Source organism: Balaenoptera ricei, chromosome 12 (assembly GCF_028023285.1).
Source record: "Balaenoptera ricei isolate mBalRic1 chromosome 12, mBalRic1.hap2, whole genome shotgun sequence".
Lineage (NCBI taxonomy): Eukaryota > Metazoa > Chordata > Mammalia > Artiodactyla > Balaenopteridae > Balaenoptera > Balaenoptera ricei.
This window is the reverse complement of record NC_082650.1, coordinates 44148780-44173672: the sequence shown is the minus strand read 5'-3', so window position 1 is coordinate 44173672 and position 24893 is coordinate 44148780. Positions and strand designations below refer to the sequence as shown.

Below are 24893 nucleotides of genomic sequence, written 5' to 3'. Positions count from 1 at the left end.
CCAGGCCCCTAAAAACAGACTTGCGTAAAACTGTACCACAAGGGTGTCTTTTTTTTTTTTTTAATTTGCTTTAAAATGGATTGCACTGTAGTTAATTAAAAAAACACTTCAGCCACTCAGGACTTCTCACCATTCATAAACCGAACTGGAGACATGGAGCCACTGCCCACTTATAAATTGGACAAAACCAAAATTCAACCCTGAAACCATTTGGCTTAAAATATTCACGTTTTAAAGACAAATATATCTTTTTTTAAATTTTTAATTTAATTAATTTTTGGCTGTGTCGGGTCTTCGTTGCTCCACGTGGGCTTTTCTCTAGCTGCGGTGAGCAGGGGCTACTCTTCGTTGCAGTGCGCTGGCTGCGAGCGTGGGCTCTAGAGCGCAGGCTCAGTAGTTGTGGTGCACCGGCTTAGCTGCCCTGCGGCGTGTGGGATCTTCCTCGACCAGGGCTCAAACCCCTGTCCCTGCATTGGCAGGCGGATTCTTAACCACTGTGCCACCAGGGAAGTCCCTAAAAACAAATACATCTTTTAAGGGTGCATTTGTTCGCAGTTTTATAGCCTGTGAATCGATGTCGGACTTTTTGTTGTATTTATACTCTATTTATAAACTCTAGTTATTCACTAGATTGGGTCTATTCACTTTCTTGGGTCTGGGCTCTCAATGCTGCCAACCTCTACCCTCCCTACCCCCAAGTATGCCCCACGGGTATTCTTGTAACGTTCTTTCCCCGACCTGTCCCGACGTACAGAAAGCCTTGTCTCAATTCGTTCCTAAACTTTAAGGACAGAGAACTACAGGGCTGGGGGAGGGGTGCCTGGGAAGGCGGAAAGCGTTGCAGAAAGCAGGTCCGAGTCAGGAGAGCTCTCAGGGAAAGAAACAGAACGGCGATGCGAAATGCGTGTTTCACAACCGGAGTGTATTCTCTTTCACCTCTGAAATGAAACAAACAAACAAAATCGCAGCTGCTGTATTACTGACTGAAGAGTCAGCAAAAGCCCTCTCTGACCTCCCTGCAGTGCCTAGGATAATTCCTCTCGCAGCCAATGAGTCCTCGTTCCAAAAAGTTACTGAAACTTTAAAGGATGCCGGCCGAGGAGACTCGGGGCGGCCGGGGTCTGGGTAAGGCCGCCTGGACTCCTCGAAAGCAGCAGGTACCCGGACGAGCTGGAGGCGGGGAGCGAATAACGCGGACCTAGAAGGTTCGGATGGAGGGCGTCAAAGAGAAAGGGCTGGATCATAATCTAGAGGGGCAATAGGGACCCGCCCCAGTGAGCGGAATTAAAATGTGTGGTAGCTGACGGCTTGTGGATTGGCTCCGAGGGGGCGCAAAGGAGGTGCCGCAGGGCAGCGGTTACAGGGTTCAGCCGCTGCCGTTTCCCCGCAGAGGGAGCTCCTCCGCGCAGAGAGGAGTTCCCAGACTCTTACATCCTGTCTGCGAAGATCCGGATTTCCTGGGGGATTCCTAGGGATAGCGCCGTTCCTCCCGCCGAGGAGCCGAGAGCAAAGAATCTTCCCCACCTCGCCACCGCGGACGCACACACTCAACTCTCCAGTGTGAGCTCGGGGCTCCCCACAAGACCTTTCCCCACTACTCAACAACTTTCTCTCTCCAAATGTAAAAGCCCCCATTTCTCCCCTCTCCTCTCCGTCCTCCCGCCCCCTCCTGCTTTAGCCTGGAAAATCCTTGCTCCTCACGGTGCGAAGTCTCAGGGCTCAAGTTCCGGGCTGCGCAGTTCACCGCACCCTTCGGCCACAGGTTCGCCGCCGGGTAGCCCAGGGAAACACACCGGCAGCCCCTCGGTCCCTCGTCCCACGCACCCAATTGGCCTCCCGGCCCCGCCCCCCAACCCCTCCTCCGCCGCGGCCCGGGAGTGGCGTCAGCACGCCGGCCCCGCGTGGGGTTTAAATGCCCACTAGCTGGAGGCCCGGCGCTTCTATCTCGGAGCGCGGTGGCAGCTGGAATTGCAGGGGTGGGAAGGGAGCGTGCGAGCGGGATCCCGAGCCGCGGAGCACGCTGCCCCTCGCTCCGCCGCGGATGACTTGGGAGCTCGGGTCCAGGTGCCGCCCATGCAGCATCCCTGCCCTCCGCCGCCCGAGAGTTGATGATAAAACACTTAACCGTCTCCGCTGCGGGAAGCCATGAGCTGTCTGGATGTTATGTACCAAGTCTACGGTCCTCCCCAGCCTTACTTCGCAGCCGCCTACACCCCTTACCACCAGGTACGTGTCTCCTCTCGGCCGGGCCTCGTAGACAGGTGGCGCGCCCCGGCTTCTCCGAGCACTGCCAGTACTCAGAGGTTCCCGGTGCCTCCGCGCGGGTACTGGGCGTCCGAACAGCGGCGGGCGCCTCCCGGATGCGGGGATTGCCCGCGCTGCCACCCAGTAGGTTGAGCTAACCCCTTTAGCTTGCCCGTTTGCTCTCTCGGGAAGGCAGTTAAGTCCTGCTAATGCGTGCCCCGGGCTTCCCGGGAATAATTAGACGAGGATCGCGCGAGCTGCCTTGATTTCTTAGGGTCTGTCGGACTCCAGATTTCTTCCGAGCCCGGTGCTGGCGCGGGAAGATGCGAGCAAAGCTCACGCAGGGAAAACCAAAATTTGGTCCCAAAGGTGAGAGTAACAACAAAACAAAAGCAAAGGCCTGTCTCTGTCTTTCTGAGAATCAAAAACTCGCGTTCTCATCTCTGCAAGCTTATTTTATCAAAGGCTTTTTTTCCGTTTCAATTCTCAGGCGATCAGGCCAATTAATTACAGAACCAGCGAATTCGTTACAAAGAGAACCGCACGAAACTCACTGGCTTTATAATCTTTGCTTTGCAAAGTTCTGGGAAATATTATTGACCCGGCAGAGGCAAGCTTCATAGATAATACTTCGCCTTTCGCTAGCTGAGTCTGGCTGCCCTGCCATCAACAAACCCACTTTTGAGAAGACCACTAGCCCCGGTTCTGCAAACTCTTCAAGTTTCGTTTAATTTTTACAATATTTCTATTCTCCGGGCTATATCTGGTCGAAGTTTTTCTTTTCATTCCTCAGCTGCTGTAGTCGAAACTGAGGACAGTAGTCCAGGAAATGAATAAGATCGCACTCCAGTGGGCGGAGGGGGGGGGGATCCCCTAGGAGTCCGGACTAGGTTGGAAAGTGAGGGCCTGCACTCCTGCTTCGGGAAAATTGAAATACACCCCAGTGTCCGAGTCCATGCTTTTGCCAATTTTGCTTGCAGAATATCTATTTGAAAATTTCCGGATGAATTAATGATGGAATGGATAGATTTTGCCTTTTGTTTTTGCTTTTCTCCCTCCTCCTCTCCTTTTTAAAACTTCCCAACCAGAAGTTTGTTTAGTCTCAATGTTAATTTTAGGAATCACCAGAGTCTCTCATTGTAAGCCAAGTGGGAATGTGGTAGAAATGGTGATATTTCTAAACAACTCCAGTCTTCTGGCTTCGGTGTCTAAGATGAGCTCCTTCCCAGGCTGGGAGTATTACAAAGAGGAAAGGAGGGTTGGTTTTCTGTCTGTTTGGTCCTTTCTCCTCCCTGACCCTGGACCAATCTATTGCACCAAGATCTCTGTTTATTTTTGTATAATCAGGGTCTCCCTTGAAGGGCATCCCTGCCTGCATACTGCTTTAACACTGTATTCAGTCCATTGCTCGTTTCTAAGAAAATGTTTTCAGCGGCCACACTTGGTTTTGTAAATCACTATCAGACAGTCATGATTTACCCAACCTTACAGCCAAGATCATCCTCTGCTCCTTTTTATTACTTTTTTCCTCAATATACACAGATGGTGAGGGTAGAAATTCTCATAGCCCACTGGTTTTTCCTTACTCAAAAGAAGATGTCTTTAAAAGATGAGACTTTCTAATGGCCAGTTTATGAATGACCAAATATCAACTTGCATTTATTAAAATGATCCATGTCACGATGTTATTCCATGTTTTTATCCTGCAGCAGTTCTTCCTTTACATACTTGTTGTGCGGAGTGGATTTTGTTATTTTCATGTTCTATCATGAGGATGCTTAATCCTGCATCTTGTACGTCTGCCCTGAATTCTCAGGCAGGGAACAGTCAGGCCCTAACTGGACTTGGGTGCCCTTTACCCTTGAAGCCTGATTTTAAAACTGTATCTGCCTTGAGCCGGGCTCTGCGGTCAAACTGCTTAGGTGTCTTCCAGGACCTTCACCCTGACACCTTCAGAGAGTTCTCCCTGTGGTCTGGCAGCAATTCCAGGGAGACAGAGGCTCCAAGAAGGGCAGTCGGCCTCTCAGGAACGCCACCTTTGTTGAGCTGCAGGTTGGGAGGCCTGTTGACTGCAGCCCACGTTACTGAGCACCTGGCATGGGCACCGATGTCAGTTGCTCCTGGATACCTTCGGGATCCGGATGAGGGAGTGCAGTCTGAACACAATTTGCTCGCTCTTTTGAAATTGACTTCTCTATTCTTTCTCCTTTGAGCAGAAACTAGCCTATTACTCCAAAATGCAGGAAGCCCAGGAGTGCAACGCCAGCCCCAGCAACAGCAGCGGCAGTGGCAGCTCCTTCTCCAGCCAAACTCCGGCTAGTATAAAAGAAGAAGAAGGCAGCCCGGAGAAAGAGCGCCCACCAGAGGCGGAGTACATCAACTCCCGCTGCGTCCTTTTCACCTATTTCCAGGGAGACATCAGCTCTGTGGTGGACGAGCACTTCAGCCGGGCCCTGAGCCAGCCTAGCAGCTATTCCCCAAGCTGTACAAGCAGCAAAGCCCCGCGGAGCTCTGGGCCCTGGCGGGGTAAGTATAGGGCCCCAACTGGCAAGGGAGGATAGAGAGCCCTCACAGCCTGGGGTCCACCTACAGGTGTTCAAAGAGATGCAGCTGAAAGAATGCTAGGTGTTAGAGAAGAGGTGAGGAGGGCCATTGGGGGAGGATAAGGAAATCGAAGGAGGAGTAGGCACAGGCCTAAGATCTCTCCTTGAAGAGGCAGAGCAGAGCAGTGACCTAGAAAAAAACAATAGCCTTGGAATTGGGAGGCCTACGTTTGTGTGTTGGCTCCACCACTTCCTAGCAATATGACCTTGGGCAAGTCTCTTAACCTCTTGGAGGTCACTCTATTTACTGGTCTCTAAAATTAGAATAATACTTGCCCACTTAACTATCCCTGGAGGTGGCTGTAAGGCAAACAGAAAATGTATGTAAATGTGCTGTGGAAATGTGAGGTTTCCAACAGCCTCCCGAGGCAGGTGGGGGGGGGGGAGGGGGGAGGGGGATCTTCACGAACAACAGCTTACAGGGCCCTTACCCCATTTCTGAAAAATCTTTCCAGAGAAAAAAGTCCTAGAATGCAATGCAAGCAAAACCTGCTGAAGAATGTCTCCTAAAACCTACTTATGCCTTTTGCCAGATTTTGATTACTTGGGAAATCTTGAAGCAGAGAATGTCTTTCAATAAGCGAGTAAAATAATAAAGAAATAAGAATTTAAGGGTAGCCAAAACATCTCTAAGGAATTTTCCCAAACACATCCCTTCTTTATTTATTTACCCTTCTCACCAAACACTGCTTTACCTAGCCTGGGACAGTGATTTCTTGGATGAGTCAACGAACTCTCCCTTCTATTCTGAAATCTTGACCTCCCCTTATTACCAAAACAAGGGTGGAAGTAACTATTTGGTAACTTTGGTAACTTTCTCACTAACCTTAGCTTTTGATGTGTACCAAGCTGAGAAATGAGGACTTTGTTGTAACAAAGGAAAACAAATATTTCATTTTGGGGGAAATGACAACTGTCGCCCTTCCTTTTTTTTCTTAAGAGTGTGACAGTTTGTACAAGCCTTGCCTACACAAGATCCAAAAACGTTAGTTTTAAATACAAAACATTCTTTTTATTCTCCAGTTGCCTACATACTTTTAACAGGAAGACTGTTCACTACTTAGAATGCATTTTCAAAGCATTTTAAACTATCTACTATGAAATGCAGATGCCTTCTCCAGGGTTCTTTTAATTAAATGTCTTTCTTTCCTTTCCTCCCAACTAAAGGCAACAAATTTGATCTAAATGCTGTTCTCTTAAAATGCTTCCAGACACTAGGGGTCAACAATGATACAGACAATAATAATTATTATTGTTATTATTCCTGGCATCCACATTTTGATGCGAAGAATTTGTTAATTAAAACTGAAAAGACCTGTCCCTTCGTGTCCCCCTCTGCAAATAATACAGCTGCCCTTTTAATAGGTCAAGTTTACTCTTTGCAAAAACAATTTTTTGAAATAAAGTTTTTAGAAAGGAGGCTAATGATAGCAAGACTCCGAAATATGTCGATGGACTTCCAGTCTATCAGAGGCCTTGGAGGGGCACATTTTCTGGAGCAAGGGAGGCTGAAACGCGAGAGCGGGTAGTGAGATCGCTAGGCGGCCGACCAAGAGCGGGAAGAGGTACCTTTAGCTTGAGGAGAGGCTGCGGGCCGGGAAGGCGAGGCCGCTTCTGGTCCGAGGCCGTCCAGCCCGGAGTCCGAGGAAAGCTCCTGCGCCCTGAAACTGGGGCTGGGGAAGGAAGTCTCCCCGCTCTTCCTCTCCCCGCCAGTCTCCGGGTTCCCGCAGCCTGGGACGCGCCTGCAAAATCCGAGGAAGCGGCGCACCTCCCCAAGGGGTTCCCCCGTGCGGCGCCCGGACCTCGCGTTCCCGGGCCGCAGCCCCGCGAGAGAGGCGCCGCGCGTGCGCCCCGCACGGCGCCTTTCCCGCCCTTTGCCCGCCCCGGCCGTTCAGTTCTGCGGCGGCAGAGCGGCATCGGCAACCGTGCTTCCGGCGGTGATGCGTTCCTCTCTCCGTCTCCTCCCCTCCGCCTCGCCGACCCAAAGACGGCTCCTTCCCGATGAGCCAGCGCAGCTTCCCCGCCTCCTTCTGGAACAGCGCTTACCAGACGCCGGTGCCCGCGCCGCTGGGCAGCCCTCTGGCCGCCGCTCACTCGGAGCTGCCCTTCGCCGCTGCCGACCCCTACTCGCCGGCCGCGCTGCACGGCCACCTGCACCAGGGCGCGGCAGAGCCCTGGCACCACGCGCATCCCCACCACGGGCATCCGCACCACCCCTACGCGCTGGGCGGCGCCCTCGGCGCCCAGGCCGCCGCCTACCCGCGGCCCGCCGCCGTGCACGAGGTCTACGCGCCGCACTTCGACCCGCGCTACGGGCCGCTGCTGATGCCCGCCGCCTCGGGGCGCCCGGCCCGCCTCGCTCCCGCGCCGGCCCCCGCGCCAGGCAGCCCGCCCTGTGAGCTCTCGGCCAAGGGCGAGCCGGCCGGCGCCACGTGGGCCGCGCCCGGGGGACCTTTCGCGAGCCCCACGGGGGACGTGGCCGGGGGTCTGGGCCTCAGCGTGGACTCAGGTAAGCGGGAGAGGGAACGTGGCATCCCCGGGCCCCCCCTGCTGCCCTGTGCCCAAACCTGGGCTGAGGCCGGGACCCTACTTAGTTCTCCTTGGAGACCCCAGTGACCCTGAGGCCCGAAGGTCTGCATGGCGGGGTTGTGTTTCAGCAGACAGATGACCCTGTGTCATCGGTGTGGGCAGAATGAGAAAGTAGCTGGCTAATATTACAGAGGATTTTTTAAAAATAAAATTTGTTGGAAAGGTTCTAGCTCTGTGCTGTTCAGTACTGTAGCCACCGGCCACATGTGTCGGTTGAGCACGTGGAACGTGGCCAGGCCGAATTGGGATGTGCTGTAAGTGTATAATATACACTGGATTTCAGGATTTTGTCCCAAAAAGAATGTAAAATTCATCTCACTGATGTTTTACATTGATTACATGTTGAAATATTTTCAACACATTGCATACTGACTATATTGGGTTAAATAAAATATATTACTAAGATTAAGTCTCACCTGTTTGTTTTTTACTTTTTTTTCAATGTGGCTGCCGGAAAATTTAGAATTATGCCCATGGCTCCCATTGTGTTTCTGTTGGACAGCGCTGATCTAGAGTGCCTGCTAAGAGCGTAGTTTAAAATCCTCCACAACTTGGGGTTGGGGAGGGAGTCTTGTCACCTCTAGTGGTAGTTACAAGTCATACAAATATGACTCATGACTCTGATATCAACTTATTGTCAAATTAAATAGGTCTCTGGAAAACATAAAACTTAACAAGAACACGATTTTAGTGATAATATTAAGTCCCTAGCTTGAAGAGTTGAATTTGAAAGGTACAGTCAAATAAGGGTTTACTTTTTTGTTTGCTTTATTTTTAGGGCAAATGAAAAAAATAGTTATATAATAAATGCAATCATTGGCTCATAGTCTTGCCCGCTCTCCCTTCCCTCAGGTGCAAATTTGACACTTGTTTGCTTTGCTCTTACTTTCATTCATGCCCTTTAGATGAATTCTGTGACTTTCACAATGAAACAGTGGTGTTTGTCTTTCTCTTTCTTTAAATATCTTGTGCCTTCCCTCCCCCACCCCCTTCTCTCTCCCTCTCTCTTTCTCTTCTCCCTCTCTCTCTCCCTTTTATTTTCTCTCTGTTTTCAGGTTTGCAGCCTCAGGACAAAAGCAAGGATCTATACTGGTTTTAGACAACCCACCTTCTTCCCTGTAGGTCTCTGCATAGTGCAATTGGTGACACTCAGAGCTGAAATCAAGTGGGTTTGTAACAGCTTCTGATCTTGGTTTGCAGCTCGTCGTTATTCCCTCTGTGGTGCATCCCTCCTGAGCTGATCTGCTGACCCAGGGTTTCCCCTTCCCTTTCCCTTCCGACCAGCCATGGAGGCTGGCATCTGTGCCTCTCACTTCATGGATGAGGACATGGGGGAATGCAGAGACTTCAAACTTCTCCGTGTATTGGGAAAACCAGAACACACATCGACAGAATTTTCATCTAAAAATAATTCCTTCTGCCAAAAGAGGAAATCCAAAGACTCTGAATGATGCTTAATGACTTTTGGGCAAATCACTGGAAATATCCATGGTGATCACTTAGGTGACATGATTCATAGTTTTCTCGGAAAGAGGGAAAGAAAAAGAGATGTTTTGGTGTGAATATTTTTTATGCTGATGTGAATTATTTCATTAAGTAGTGTGATCATAGCACTGCAATGTCAATATCCTCAGACTGAAATGTATTTGTATTTGCATCAAAGACTGTGGTAGAGAAGTCAAAAGAAGCCAATTCCTTCTTCCTCACCTGTAGCCTCCAGCTCCTTTCCTGCCCACTCCCTCCCTACAACACCCACTCCAGACACAAAGACACACTTTCTTCTTCGGACTGTGAACGTGGAAGCCTCAGCCTGAATGTGAGCGGCAAGTGGCGAATCTGGAGCCACCTGCCCGAGTCTTACTGAAATGCAGCTGTTGTAGGACAACTGTTTAAAACTCCAGAAATACATCGACCAAAGGGGGCACTTCCCAGTGTTTGGCACAGCAATTGCAGTTGCACTGGATATGTTTTATACGTGTGTGTGTGTGTATATATCATATTTTTTACAAAGAACATTTTATGATGAAAGAAGAAGCTCTCTCTGCCTTCTCTCCCACGAATTCTGTCCCTCCCTCTATCCTTCTTTGGGTGAAAAAAAGTAAGCATCAAGAGGCCCCAGTTGTCTCCAAGAAGAAGAACTAGGAGTCACCACAAGGGGAAGAGATGCCCATGGAGTCTCTGGTACCTCGAATATTCTTCTCAGTCTCTGTGGTCATGATTTGGTCACTTTAGTGTTGGGACAGGGGAAGGGGTACACATGTGGGCAAAACTGAAGGGGATGAGGAAGAAGAAGCGAACATTAAAGATGTTTGTTTACCACTAGGTCGCTGTGTTATTTCTTAAAAGGAAAACAAATACCTTAGTTTTTCTCTAATAGCATAAAATAATTTATAGTAGTATGATCTGATGTCAGGAAGTAAAATTACTTCGTATATATATTTTTGGTTTTCCAAAGTGATTGTCATGCTGTGAAACCTGTGAACCCCTTTCCACCTCATGTCAACCCTGGAGATGAGAAGTTGGGTATCCCCACTCTGTTTTACAGATGAGAAAATGGTAACCCATGGAAGCCCAGATTACCTGATGGCCTTCATCAAGTAAAAGCAGAGATATATAGAAAACACTACTTGTATACCATTCAGTCAGATACACACATTTTTCTCCAAAAGAGGATTATTGTTACTTCTTAAATTCTAGACTCTTCAGATAGTAGAGTCCTCAATTTAAAAATGTTTTGGAAATACTGGTTATTTTATATTTTAATCAGCTAGGCTAGGAAACCAAACCTACAGCTAGGCCAAAAAAAAGAAATTTTTGAATTAACGGTTTTATTTTCCCTTGACGCCAAAGTTATTCGTGTTCTTTCTCTAAAGAGAGAGATTTAGTGTTCTTTAAAGAGAGAGATTTAGTGTTATGCCCAAACTGCCCTTGAAAGTTGTTAAAGCATAAAATATTAATTCAAATCTTGATCTTCATTATAACACAAGAGGCAAATACAGTGTATCTTGGGTAACTGTCTCAAGAGTTGGGTGCAGTTAAGGGACCTTACTCAGAACATGGCTTAGCAGAGTTACCCATCCCCTCTTTCTATCATTTTGGTACCTGTTAAGTAGACTATGATCATTACAAGAACCTATTACTGTTTTTGCTCAGATGGAAGGTACTATATGATTATATTGTCCCAGATGTGATAGTAATTAGTAATAACTAATTGCATTGCATATAGCAATAACTAATGTTAATTATCATGCCCCAGGCACTGGTCTGAGGGCTTTATATATAGGTTAACTCATTTAAACCTCACAACAATTCTGTGTGGTACTTACTACCACAGAGGCTCACAGAGGAGAAGTAATCTGCCCAGTCACATAACTGGGCAGAGCCAGGATGCCAACCCAGGCAGCCCAGGGCAGAGACTGCACTGTTATCCACTGCAGTAACTACTGGTCCACTTCTGATCTGTCTTGAAATGCTCAACTTTGGGCTTACTTTCTCCTCCACAATAGATGAATAAAGAAGGGAAAAGAGACAGGCCAGCAAAGACTGACATGCTGTAGAACTTATAGAATCCCAGGTCTCAAAGGAAGTATCATAGGACATTGTCCAGACTCCTTCGTCAAATGGCACTACCTGTAGACCATTCAGCCAGATGCATTTTTCCATTCATCTCTAGGAAGGAATTATTATTGCTTTTCTTATTAATTCATTTCAGTATTTATAGCCTTCTCTGCTCTGAAGCTCTTCACACCCAACCTAACCAAGTCGTGTTAAGCATGTTAGTCTGAGGTTTGGACATTGAAGCAATAACTAAAATTAACTTTGGACTTCTCTGTGATTTTTTTAAATCCATGTTCCATTGGCATGGATCGCTGGTGTATACAAGCATAAATAAAACGCATTTAGTTCCAGCGCACTTTTAAAATTTTGCCACTCAGTGTACAGATGAAGAAGAAAGCACAGCAAGTGCATTTTCTGCTGGACATCTTTTCCAAGTAGTCCTCCTCCCCAAGAAGCTTTCCCTGTGCTCAACCTGCGTTAGCACTCACAAGATCTCTGATCAGAACCCACAGGGGGCCTTTTCCCAGCCCTGAGGTTCTGATTACTGAAGCCTCTCTCCTGAGCTGCATCCGACCTGAATATCAGGTTGCTGGTGAGGAGACTCAATCACTGGAACTGGCCTTTGGGGCAGTCCTGAACAGACCGTCCAGACTGCCGAACAGAGCTCCAGTGACCTAGCACATAGGACACACGGAGCAGAGGAGCAGAGCATTTCCCTCCATGTTATACATTCCCAAAGTAGAAATGCAAGAGGCCCTGGAACTATCATCATTCGGTTCTGTGTAATAAGACTTTCAAAGGGAACTTTGGTGAACTCATAGCTCTAACTGACATTTTTTTGACATTCTTTTAGGCCCACCAAGTCATGTAAAGGATGAATTCTCATGCTTGTCTTGCTAATATTCGTGAAACCATGCAGATTAGAGAAGGCCCTAGTAGTTGAAAAAAGGACATTCAAGGAAAGCAGGGATGACATGAGAAAAGGTAAACATGATGTTTTTGCATATATTATACCTGGTTGGGGGTCTGAGAGAAAGATTAGATTCTCCTCTAATCATCCCGGTTGGCACTGGTGTCCTCCTAACCCACAGTTTTCCCTTTGCACTTGGCCTCTACTGAGGGAGAGGTGACGAAAAGGGGAGAGACAGCTCTCCGCCACCAAATAATCCTGTTGCCGATTGCCCTCTGGCTGAGAACTCGGTCACCCAACTGCAGGGAACTCTATCTATTCTACTCCCTTAGCTTAATAAGAGTTGCCATCCTGTCTCATTTCCCCTTTGAAGTTCTGTTTTGATGCGTGGCAAATTCTGGCAATGACTTAAGATTGATTCAGGCCTGGATGGGAGGGAGGGCAGAGGTGGTGAGTGTTGGGATGTAGACTCCCTGACTGGAAGCTTCTCTTGCCGCTCTTTCTGGGTAAGTACTGCATTTTCTGTGCCCTTTCGAATAGGGGGAAACAACTTGTAATTTTAACCTCCCATTGGCTTAGAATTGTAAATCCTGTGTTTATGTGCAGGCACATATACACCTTCTATCAAAATAAACAAGAAACCTTAAACACTTAGTGATCGGTTACTTCAGAGTTGGGGATTTTTAAAAATAAAACTTAAACTGCTTTCCATATAAATGCCATTTCCATAAATTGCATTTTTAAACATAATTCACTAGGAGTCAAAGCATGGAAGAAAAGTTGAAAGATATTTGAAAAGACTTTAAAAATAAACGAAACCAAAAAACATAAGATTCCTTTATAAAATTGCTTTAACAATCTATGGATAATTTGCATGCAAATAATTCACATTTTGATTGTACTTATGAAGGTCTTTGCTCTCTATGGTCCCTTCTTCCTTGCAAGATTTTTAAGATTTGTTGTTCTTCATTATTTGTTGCATATTTCTAAATTCTGGAGTAAAGGAAAAAACGTCCTAAAGGCAATATCATTGTTATAGTTGCTGTTTGCACATAACTGAAGTTCTGACATTTACACAAACAACAGGATTAAGCAAATGTAAATTTCATATTTCCTCAATACCAGCTCTCCCTCATCTCCCATGAATAAATGAAACTCACAATACAAATACAGGATCCATACAATAGAATCTGTTTATCTACAAATACCACACAGACACACATACACACCACTAATGCATGCCTAAAGAGAAATCAGAGACCCCATGCCCTCAGACAGGCACAGACACAAATGATTATTCTCACTTGACAGACCAAGTGTACCGCTCTTTCCTTGTATTTCATTCCAGCCACAGAGGGCTGGATCAGGAAAGAGACACTTGATAGCTGCTGTTTCCGTGGTTGAAATATTTGTGAAGTTAACGCACAATCTGAAAGCAGAAGCTAATAAATTATAGGGTGCTAATTGGAGCTGGAGCAGAGCTGTCAATCATGTTATCCTAAACACAGAGAGACCCTCATAACCTAAAAAGGCAAGGCAGCCTTCAGGAGGAGCGCCCAGTTGTCTCCAGCCTTGACCTCCACCCCAGCGGAAACACTGCGTCCAGGCAGAGTGGCCACTGGCAGAGTCGGCAGAGGTGATTCTGCTAATCCAAGCTCACTTTAAGAAAATAGACAAATTGTCTTTGGGGGAAAAGAGTTAAATATTTGACTGAAAAATTAATGTTTAGAGAAACACATATTGTTTAGAGAAATATATAGTGAATTTACTGGAATAATTAATACTTTGGTAAAATGTTACCCTTTATTTGGAATTTTTCCACTTTAAAACACAAGTTTAACTCAATAAGAGAAAAATCTAAAGTTCTCCACAACACAGGGTCATGTCTACCTCAACTTACAGTGTTTTCATGGGTTTACCAGTGTACTCTTATGAAACGAAGCACCTCTAAAATAGAAATAAGGAGTCCAAATTTCCTTTGTCTTACGGAATTCATTTCTTTCATCTAGAAAAGCAACAGCAGCATATTTTCTGTTCCTTTGTTTTGTTCTTAGAATCTCCTAGTAAGCTCTAGTTCTACTTATCTCCCAAAATTTCAAAGTCACTAAAGTGATTTTGCTCAAACTATCCTCCTCTGTCACTATTATTTCCATTTCCTATCAAAACTGCATAAATTAATAAATATACAATTTTCATTACATATAAGAAATTTAGTTTAAAGGTAGACTAAAATTTGGAAAACAAAACTAAAGAATTAAAATTTTTTGATTCCTAATCAATATTTGCATGACTCTAACGATCTAGCTACCACTTAGAGATTTTTACCAACATTTATTTAAGGAGTATATACTTTAGTCTATATATGTATTTACAAATGGTAAAATACTCTGTTTACCTCATAATTTGGAAGCTTCTTTAGAATACCTCAGGTAAAAATAGTTTTCGCTCAGGAAGAGCAAATCAAGTATCTTAAAACTCTAAACATACAATTGCTTAAAACATGGATTATAATTGATGGGAATGTCAGAGCTTATTTTGTTTCCTGCTAATTCTCATTACTACAGCTTTGCCCTTATTTTTGGCAACTACGTTATCAGCCCTGTGCCAGTAATGGTATTATCAAGAAATGGGATGGAAAACAAACAAAAATTAAAACAAAACTTTTTGTTATTGCTATTTATTTTTACTAGGTACAATCCTTTTTCTTTTTTCTTCTTCTAGTGCATTTTACCCAATGTGTAATCCATCTCAGAAAACAATGGAATGCTTTTTCCTCTAGTATCATATTACTTTTTTTCATTGTACCTGCTTTTTTATGGAATTTCTTGACATATCTGGGAGGTTATCTCAATATATCTAGAGGTTCTGTATTATTAGTATTCTTCCATCTTGCTTTGTGGAGTGTGAAATCCTGTTTTTACCTCGGGCAATTTCTCCTCCACACTCAGAAACTGACAGAGGGCATTGACAGACAGATTTGGTAAGAAACACAAAGAACAGAGCTTATGATATTTGTTCTTCCTTGTTCAAAGGCTTCTTCTAAAAACACATTCTTCGCTTGTACTTTTTGAAAGGAGTAAGATAAGAGCCTAGGGACGTGTCAGACTTGTATCCCGAGGGAAAACCATGATGAAGTTGTATTCAGTTGGGATTGGTAAGAAGGGAAGTTTTATTCACAATTTTATACTTAACTGTTTCAAACTAGCTAGTAAATTTTAAAAATGATAATACAGGCACCACCATTTTGCATTGAAGTTTGGGACACCTGGTTATTTGATATTTAAGGACTGAAAAATTTTTAAATCTGCCAGTGAGATACTGCCATCTCCCTTTTTTGTTTGCGATATAAAATGTATTGAAACTATTTTCAATCAACTATACTCCAATAAAAATTAAAAAGGTTTTAAAATTTTTTAAATAAAATGTATTGAAACTAAAAAAGAAAAACAATGCTTCACTGCCATAAAATGTACCAGGCTGCAGGTTAATATAGGCTTTGGGTCTTAGGAGACTGAGGTAGAAAGTATAGGTACCACTGAATCTCCCTGTGTCACAGAGCAAGGGCAAGGCATTAAGTTAAAACAAGACAAAATTATACCACTTAGTAATGTATATTCTTTCACATCATAAAAGCTTCTGACTATATTTTTACTGCTATTTTAGGGTGCAAATTTAATTCTTGTCACTTCCTTTATTAGAGGAACTTCTAATTTGAACTCAAATTACCCATGCTTTATTCTCCTTCTCCTTACTTACTATAAACAGAAAAGTTCTAAAAGTGATATTATAGAAAATGCTTTGCATGTTGTCTGCTCGTTTCCTGATCTAGTTCTTGTACTTGTCCTATATGTCCATATGGATGCTCAGAATGAAGTTAGAGCTATCTTGTCACAGTTCTCAGGAGGACATCAAGCTCACTACGAGACTTTCTCAGCTCAAGGGTACATCATCTAGAAGTGACCAGAGTACTTATCACAATTCTAGTTGACTGTTCCTCTGGGTTAGTGCACTCGGCAGTGTTTTTCTCATATTCCACAGAAGGTTCCTGGTAAATTCCTTCCTCCCATTCTGTTAGAAAACCTTCACCCTAACTACCTTCTCATCCAAATGCTATCTGTTCTTCAACGTCTCACGTAAATTCTGCCTCTTCCTGGAAGCCTTATCTCCACACCAGACACAGTAAGTGGTCTCACCCATATCGGAACTCTTACCAACTAATGTCTATGCCATTTTTTTGCCATTTATTATTTAACATCTTGGGACACAAGTTCAGAATTTAAAAGGTTGCAGTAACCCTAAAGATTATCTCGTTCTCTCTTGACTTATTCTTTACCCCCTCAGCTGGATATTAAGTACATTGAGCAGGTACTACCAACTATTTGTGAAGAAAATACACAAATTATTGCATTAAACTTTTTATTTTATTATGTGCAAACCAATTTTAAAATACAGGTTCATCTGAGGTTTAATGTACAAGTTAAAAAAAAGAAAATAAAAATAGTCTGGAAGCTGCTTCAGTAAAGAAAATCCTCTTATTAAAAGGAGTGGGGAGAGGTTCTTCACTTTTAGGAGGCAGTGTCAAATATCCTTTTTCTGCGCTTGTATCCTGATCCTCAATCTCTGTCTTCTGCTCAAGGACATTCCTTCAACAATTGTCCTCTCTTTTCCTGCATCATCATTTCTCCCGCTCTACTGGGTCATTCCCATTAATATAAAACAGGCTGCAATATTTCCTGCCTTAAAAAAAAAAAAAAAAAAAAGCAACCTTCTTTGACCCTGTCTCCTTTTAGTTACTAACTCATTTCTCTGCTCCCTTTAAATGGCAACAAGCCTTAAATGAGTCATCCTCTTGCTCTCTCCACTTACTTTTCCATTTTCTCTTGTACCCACTCTAGCTTAGCTTCCGCTACACACACACTTGCCAAGGTCATCAGTTAGCTCTGAATAAACCTGAAGATCAGCTCTCAGTAACCTTTTACTTGTCTCATCGATAGGGTGAATACATCAGTGAAGATCCTCCGATAAGCAGAGGTCAAGACATATACCATGCACTTGAGGCCTTATTAATATGTTCTAGCAAAGATACTACACCTGGCATAGCAGCTGCAATTGGGCTACTATTTGATTTAACTCATGCTACACTACAGCCATTCTCCAGGATCCATGTGGTTTCTGCAGAAGCTCTGGTGAATTAAAAGGAGGTGTGACAGAAACCATGAACCCTGTGACCTTTTGAACATAAATGCTGGCACTAATCATTGTAATTCCCCAGGATCCTATTTTATTTTTGACTTACTATCTTGGCTAGGGGAGGGAAGAGAGGAGGGCAGCAGTTCCAGAGGTTTCCTCTTGGCCTTCCACACCATGATATATTTTACCCCACAGGCCAAGGATGCAGTGATTCAACCACCAAGTATGTCAACCCCTATTACACATTTATAGAGTGGAGAAATCATCACCAGTGGGGTCATGGGCCCGGTGGACACACTGTAGGTTGGCCTTTAGCCAGGACTCAATTTAATACCTGGCTCCATAAACCCCACCCTAACAAAGGGGCTATGATGATGCTTCAGGTCTCTAGATACCAATGTCAACTCAGATCCTATGTCTAATAGTCTGAAATGGCTGGGGATTCCCAGTGCGCAGTACTGGAATAAATGGCCACAGTGCTCTGTGGTGGAATCATCATAGTATATACCGTGATAGCGTTACAGGTTCTGTCCTAGGACCTGTCCACTTCTTCAGTCAATGGGTTACAGATCTTTACAATGGTGATTTTTATTCAAGTGACCACATCAGCCTCCTAACTCCTCCATTTTTGCCTTTCTCTGATTGTAAATGGTAAGCACTGCTGCCCTTCTGTTTTGTCCTGGGGACAACATACTTTATTAACCATCTCCACAACTCCCTATGCTCAAGCTTCTTTGGGTGCCTCTCCATCATCGTGGTGATGGGGGTCCCCTGGCTTCTAGTAGTCAAGTGCAGCCATCTGGTATCTATTATTTCAGGGCTGTGTCATGTCCATAGATCTTAAGGAGCCCAGATGTGGATGGTCTGCAGAGGAAGCCATTACTGAGCTGCTTAGTGATACTCAGTGAGGCACCCCTCTCATCAGCCTGTTCCTAATGACCTTAGTGTGTCCTTTGATGGGTCTTCTGGCCTCACACAATATGTCCATGCCAGCATTCCCACTTCCCTCAGTCTTTTTATTCTTTCCTCTCCCATCTGACAGGGCATCTCAGCATGGGCCTTTGTTTTCTCCAGGCTTCCAAGGCTACCCTAGCTGAAAGTTTGCCTTGGGTCTTTTCCAAGATGTTAAAATTTCATGTTCCAGGAAATCCCACTGAGTGAATGAATTCCTGCTTATCCAGTCTTACCTTCCCACCCCCTTACTCACGTACCCTCCGAATGTAATCCCAACATTACTCCCCTGGCTCCCACCGTTAGATGTTAGCTAATTCTTAGAGCTCCTTTGAGATGTAATCTCTTTCCTTCTTTATCAGACCCAGCATATCCCAAGTCAGGTTAGGCTGGGATTTAACCCTGGTTATCAACCTGGCGGTCCCCAGCAGAGGTAGGTGCAGCTCCCAAGGGGGCACCTGTTGCCTTGCTGGGGAGAGGCCACAGGAGTATCTCCCTGTACAGAGAAAGTGCTAGCTCTTACGTTAGAGGTATGAGCCATCTCAACAAGCAGTGAGGGATGAGAGGGGTCAGCTGAGCCAAATTCCTTGGGGGCATCCATCCAGTTGCCCCCATCTAGGGTTTCAGGGTCACAGGTTTTCTCAACAGACCTACCTTGGCTATCACATGCGGGGCTTGCCCCTCAGTTGTGTCTACTCTTACTCTACAGTTTATAAGCGCCTCTTTTTAACCTATCAGAGACACCTTCTAGCTCTCACAATTAGCCTTTATTTGCTACATACCCTTAATTTCTCATGATCCTTCTGCAGGGAATCTGTACAACTGTTCTGCAGGGAAACAGCCAGCGAGTTCCACTGTTCTTATAGGCATCATCGCCTGTATATCTTTCAAAGGCCTGAATCATCACATTGGCAAAGTAGTTGCCAATATCCGTGGGATATTTTTCTTGTTCACCACTGGTGAACTCCATAGCATTTGGGCTGCCACATTGTGCCCAGGACTGTCTGTGCCCCACATATCTATCACTCATGATGCGGTCCTCTTAGCCACTTGGATGATGAGTGAGCCAGACCCCAGATCCCATCTCACTACCTGTTTTCTTGGGCTATTCCTGGTACTATCTGTATTAGTTAAGGGCCTCAAAGAAACAGATGCCAAGAGGAATAGATGTGCAAATGATTTGTTGGGAGAAAGGCCGTGGAAGGATAAAGGGGGAGAGAGAAAGGGTAGGTGAAAAAAGCCTTCAGATTGCAATGCAGGCCTGACACCTGTTAAGAAGAGAGAGAAGGAAGGATTGGATAGGGAAAGCCTGAGATTACAGTGCAGTTCTGGGAAAGTCTCAGCCAGACTGATAGTCAGTCCCCAAGTCAAAATGGCCTGTTGGTGGCCAAATAAAGTCCAGATCAGGCAGGAATGGCCCATTCCTGGTACTCCTCTGTGTTTAGTCAGTGGCTGGAAATGGCCCAAGGGAAGCATGACCTGGCATGAATGTCACAGTAGATCTGAAGGTACAGAAGCTGGAGGTGTCAATTAGCCATGCTCCCCAAAGCAGGTTCTCTTGAAAGATGATCTAAATAGCACACCTCCGTGTCCACCGCAGGGGACCATATAATTTACGGTCTGAACAAGATCACTTATAAGTGTGAAAGGGACACTGGTAATAATCCAGGACAAAGGCATAAACTGCGACTATCCCAGGCAAATTAAGACATATGGTTACCTTACCTGTCAATAATATTTGACACAATTCATAATTCCATCCTTCTTCAATCACTTTGTTCACTTGACTTCCAGGATTCCATGCACTCTTGATTTTCATGCTACTTTTCTGACCCCTCCTTCTCAGTCTTCTTTGGTAGTCTCTCCTCAGCTCCCTAATGTCTAAACATGGAATGATTTTGGCCTCAGTCCTTGGACCTTCTTTCTTATACACACCCCTAGTTGAGCTGGACCAGCTAGTTTCAGCCTTACCTATATACTGACAACTCTCCAGCCTGAACCCTTTCCTTAATCCCCTCTCCCACTGCATAGTCAGCCTCTCCCTTAGATCTCTAAAAATCATCTCAAAACTAACATATCCTAAATCGAACCTCTAATTGCCATCTTGCCTCTCAAAATGTATCATTTCTCCTTCAGTTTTTCCCATCTGATAAATGGTAACTTCCATTCTTCCCACTGCTCAGATTAAAAATCTTAATCTTTTCTTCCCTTGTACTCCATATGTAATCCATCAGCAAAATCTTCAAAAGAAACACAGAATCAACCACTTTCATCACTTTCACTGCTGTTTCATCACCTTCCCTGCCAAGCCGTCATCATCTCGTGGTTAATTATCATAACTTTCTAATTGATTTTTCCTGTTTCTACCTTTCTGTCCCACCCTACTCTCAGTCCCTTGTTCACATGGGCTCTGGAATGATCCTTTTAAAACCAAAGTCAAATCCTGTCTCTCATATGTTCAAAATTCCCTAGTGTCTTCCTATCAGGTAAAAAGTCCCTACCGTGGCCTGTATGATCTAACCCCCACTACCACTCTCCCCTCCTTCCCTCCCTTTTTTTTATTGCTATTGAGTTATATGAATTCTTTGTATATTTGGGCTACTAGCCCCTTATCAGATTTATGATTTGCAATTATTTTCTCACATCCAGTAGACTGCCTTTTAATTTTGTCTTGTTTTTGCTATGCAAAAGCTTTTTAGTTTCATGCAGTTCCACTTGTTTATTTTTGCTTTTGTTGCTTTTGTTTTTGGTGTCAGATTCAAAACATCATTGCCAAGACATATGTCAGGGAGCTTACCACCTGTGTTTTCTTCTAGAACTTTTAAGGTTTCAGGTCTTATATTCAAGCCTTTAATCCATTTTAAGTTAACTTTTGTTAACTAAAGGGAGTTATGTATAAGATAGCAATCCAGTTTCATTCTTTTGTATGTGGCTGTCCAATTTTCCCAATGCCATTTATTGAAGGGACTGTCCTTTCCCCATTGTGCATTCTTCCCTCCATATTTTGTCATGAGTTAATTGATGATACATGCATGGGTTTATTCCTGGGTTCTCTATTCCCTTCCATTAATCTATGTGTCTGTTTTAGATCAATACTACTACTGTTTTAATTCTATAGCTTTGTAATATAGTTTGAAATCAGGAAGCATGATGTCTCCAGCTTCATTCTCCTTTCTCAAGATTGCTTTGGCTATTCAGGGTCTTTGTGTCTTCTTCAGTTTTTTTCATTACTGTCTTATCGTTTTCAAAATATAGTTCTTTCACCTCCTCGGTTAGATTTATTCTGAGGTATTTTATTCTTTTTGTTGCAATTGTAAATGGGGTTGTTTTCTTAATTTCTCTTTCTGATGGTTCATTATTAATGTAAAGTAAGGCAACAGACTTTTGTGTATTGATTTTGTATCCTGCAACTTTACTGAATTTGTTTATTAGTTCTAATAGTTTTTTGATGGAGTCTTTAGAGTTTTCTGTATATAATGTCATATTATTTGCAAATAGTGACAGTTTTACTTCTTCTTTCTCAATTTGGATGCTTTTTATTTTTTTTTCTTGCCTAATTACTCTGGCTAGGACTTCAAATAGTATATTGAATAAAAGTTGTGAGAGTGGACATCCTTGTCTTGTTCCTGATCTTAGAGGAAAAGCTTTTAGCTTTTCACTGTTGAGTATGATGTTAGCTGTGAGCTTCTCATGTACAGTCTATTATATTGAGATACCTTCCCTCTGTACCCACTTTGTTGAGAGTTATTATCATAAATGGATGCTGAATTTTGTCAAATGCTTTTTCTGCATCTACTGAGATGATCATATGATGTTTATCCTTCATTTTGTTAATGCAGTGTATCACACTGACTCATTTGTGGATGTTTGAACCATCTTTGCAACCTGGAATAAATCCCACTTGATCATGGTGTATGATTCTTTTAATGTATTGTCATATATATTTTTGTTTTTTATTTACTATGTCTTCTCCCCCATCTATTGATAGAATGTTAGAATGTGGCCTCCATCAAGGCAAAGACTTAGCTTTGTTTATTGCTCTATTCCTAGCACCTATAACAATGCTTCCTGTGTAGTAAGCATTCAATAAATATTTATGAATGAGTGAATGAATCTACATGGGAACACTAAACAACAGTATATCCATCCTAAGGGATGTACGCAGTCATTAGAAACATTCACAAAGAATTTTTAATGATAAGGGGGAAAGCTTATACAATAAAGTAAGTGAAAAAAAAAAAAAAAAAAACAAGAGAAATACAACTACTCCAGCCATGAAAATAAGCTCACATGGGGAAGAAAAAAAAAACCTGGAAGGAAATATTCTAAAATATATACAATGGAGTTTGGGTTGTATATTTTGTCCCCTTGATTCTTCTAGTTGTGAAGAGCCTAGAAGGATTGGGATAGGTCTTCTGGTTTGGGCACACCATAGCCTTGACCAATGCAAAAAGCAAAATTGGATGGGCTCCTCTTTACCAAAGAGAGAAGGTCAAAGAGAAGTCAAGGACAACTTAAAATTTATGACATTTATTCCACATCCATAAGTCTATTCTGAGGATAAAAGTTGGGTTTCAGATGGGAGAAATGATAATGATAAAATAATTTTTTGCCTCCTTTAACATCCTTTACCATCATTTCAAGGGCTTTCAGAATTTCAGGCCTCACCTAGGTTTGATCTGAACCTCAAAGCAGTCCACCAACTTCTGTAATATGTTTAGGTCTCAAGAGATAACTCAGGATCTAAAGAATCCTCTTGAGCCCCTCTTGACAGTAGACCAATCTTCTGGCATCCCTTCCATGAGCTAAAAGTGAAGACTTGTGAAGTGTGTTGGAAAAGGATGATGAGAAAGCCAATTCATCCATTAAATATGAATACTTACTTTAGATTAAAGGTATAAAGTGTTAAAAGACATCACCCTGTCTTCGGAAAGCTTGCAATTTATTCGAGTAGATAAAATACATAGAAATAGAAGGGAAATACATGTGGTTGCCAGCAAATGAGATATAAAGACAAGAAGGGCAACAGTTATTCTGAGAAGTGAGAGGGGAGGGAGTTAGGGACAAGCCTTTCCAAAAAGTTGGAATATGAGCTGATCCTAAAGGAAGACTGGAATTTAGATAAGCAGAGAAGAATAGGTGAGAACATTCCAATAGGCCAGGGAAAAGCAGGATGGGTAAGCAACACAGAGGGTATCTGAGACCAGGGACAGGCTCTTTTCTCCAGGACATTTTGAATAAAGCATTTTCAACAGAATTATAGCAACACATTAATTTTATCCAGGTAAATTTTTGTTCAACTGGCAATGTTAAACCATAATAATCTTATGGATTATTTCTTTTCCTTGAACAATTTAAAATGAAGGTTAGATTTATTGATCGGCTTTTGTATTGTTTTGTTTCGTTCATACCAATTATAACTTCTGCCTTTGGGAGCCATTATTTCTCTCAAGTCTAACATTCCCAGGTCGTATTTTGCAGATAAAAAATTTATCAATAGGTTTTATTCTTCTGTTAATTTTTAGTGAAGGACGTATTTTAACAAGTGCCAATTTTAGCCATTGCCAATTTTTTCCCTCTTGATTACAAAATCTAATTTTTCCAGAATTAACTTACATAGTTTTCAGTATTACCAGCCATTTGTATTTTTGATCAATTACTTTCATCTATAATAAATTTACCTATGAGATTTAGCCACTGTCTATTTTATGTTGCATTAAATATTTCTACCAATATTATTCATTATGAATTATAGAAAAAGACTACTAATTTGCACTTATATCCTAGCTGAAACATGATATTTTACGGGCTGTTCCCCTCCCCTTAGCTATTCTATAAATTTCTCTATTGTCCAGATTGTAATGCAAATGTATTGTACTGAAAATCAAATTCTTCTATATGCTTCTAATCCCTTTGTGTATTCCAAAATAAAGGTCTGTGGCACTGGCAGAGCAAAAGTCATGGTTGCAAGAAACAGAAACTGACTCTGGCTGATTTAAAAGAAAAACATTTATTAACAGGCTATGAAGATAATTTTAAAAAAGCTTTGATGACTCATCTACTACAGAATGAAATTCAAACTCTGTGGTTTAGCACTAAAAGACTCTCTACTGTCTACCCGTCCGTATGTCTCATTTCTTTTGCTTCTCCCAGGACAGCATGAACTGTTAATGCCAGTGTCTGTAGATGACCACACTCCATGTTACCCATTTTCTTTATTTTTGAAACTGCTACCTGGCCAAATGCTTAGTACTGTGAACTACGCTAGTAGTTACAGTAGGTGAACTACACTCCATATAGGCAGGGATTTTGTTTTGTTCATTGCTGTATTTCTAGTGCTTGGAACAGAACGTGGCATGTAGTAACTATGTGTTGAATAAACTATTAAAGGATTGAATCAATAAATGTAAATACAGGGGGGAAAAAAGGCTATGGAGATAAGTCACAGAATCCTTGGGAGGGCTTGAGAACCCAACTCAGAAGCTATGGAACAGGGAGCCCGGCCAGAAGCAGACAGCAGAACCAGGCCAGTCTGGCCTCCCCAGCTGCCAGAGGCACCAGGCTCCAGACTTGCTCTGCCGACTGTCCTGGCCCTGGACACTGCATGCTGGGAGCCAGACCAGCTGCAATTGCCACCGTCACCAGGGACGACTCACTGTGGTTCCTATTTCTTTGCTTCCTTCACTCTCAATTAGAAGCCTGTGGTGGCTGTGTCTGAGTGGTAGGGGCTAGGGTCACTTGCCTGCCTTCTCACTGCGAGAGATCTTGGGGAAGCAAATGGAGCATAGCTCCCACTCGGAATATAATGGTAGAGGAATTCTCCAACACAGGAAGGGGCATCATATGCT

At 43.5% G+C, this 24893-nt stretch overlaps 1 protein-coding gene and 2 long non-coding RNA genes across 11 annotated transcripts in view; 2 read left to right on the top strand and 1 right to left on the bottom strand.

Annotated features, from left to right (window-relative positions):
* Positions 1–244: 244 nt before the first annotated feature.
* On the bottom strand, positions 245–1814 carry LOC132375956 (uncharacterized). Its single transcript, XR_009506170.1, has 2 exons — positions 1702–1814; positions 245–938 (listed from the first exon to the last, which is right to left on the bottom strand). It is a non-coding gene; the product is annotated as an uncharacterized LOC132375956 (long non-coding RNA).
* Positions 1123–9758, top strand: VGLL2 (vestigial like family member 2). 9 transcript variants are annotated; one of them, XM_059941348.1, is made up of 6 exons: positions 1128–1560; positions 1679–2226; positions 2519–2613; positions 4461–4770; positions 6835–7356; positions 8492–9758. In XM_059941348.1, the coding sequence occupies exons 2-6, from the start codon at positions 2109–2111 to the stop codon at positions 8533–8535; spliced, it is 1089 nt and encodes a 362-aa protein (XP_059797331.1). In that variant the 5' UTR covers positions 1128–1560; positions 1679–2108; the 3' UTR covers positions 8536–9758. The 9 variants fall into 9 exon arrangements, with proteins under 9 accessions (XP_059797338.1, XP_059797331.1, XP_059797334.1 ...); XM_059941349.1 differs by lacking the exon at positions 1128–1560 and having other exon boundaries at positions 1693–2226; positions 8492–8554; positions 8637–9758; XM_059941355.1 differs by having other exon boundaries at positions 1123–2226; positions 4656–4770.
* A 2524-nt stretch (positions 9759–12282) lies between these two features.
* The window catches only part of LOC132375954 (uncharacterized), a 134797-nt gene continuing 122186 nt past the window's right edge, over positions 12283–24893 (top strand). The window contains exon 1 of the long non-coding RNA XR_009506169.1: positions 12283–12410. This is a non-coding gene — a long non-coding RNA (uncharacterized LOC132375954). The remainder of the gene's footprint in view (positions 12411–24893) is intronic.

Bases quoted from the DNA above. Each gene is read 5' to 3' on its own strand.
- VGLL2 (XM_059941348.1), top strand. From the start codon at position 2,109: ATGATAAAACACTTAACCGTCTCCGCTGCGGGAAGCCATGAGCTGTCT. The intron at 2,227-2,518 runs GTACGTGTCTCC...TTGATTTCTTAG, and splicing joins CCTACACCCCTTACCACCAG to GGTCTGTCGGACTCCAGATT. The intron at 7,357-8,491 runs GTAAGCGGGAGA...CTCTGTTTTCAG, and splicing joins GGGCCTCAGCGTGGACTCAG to GTTTGCAGCCTCAGGACAAA.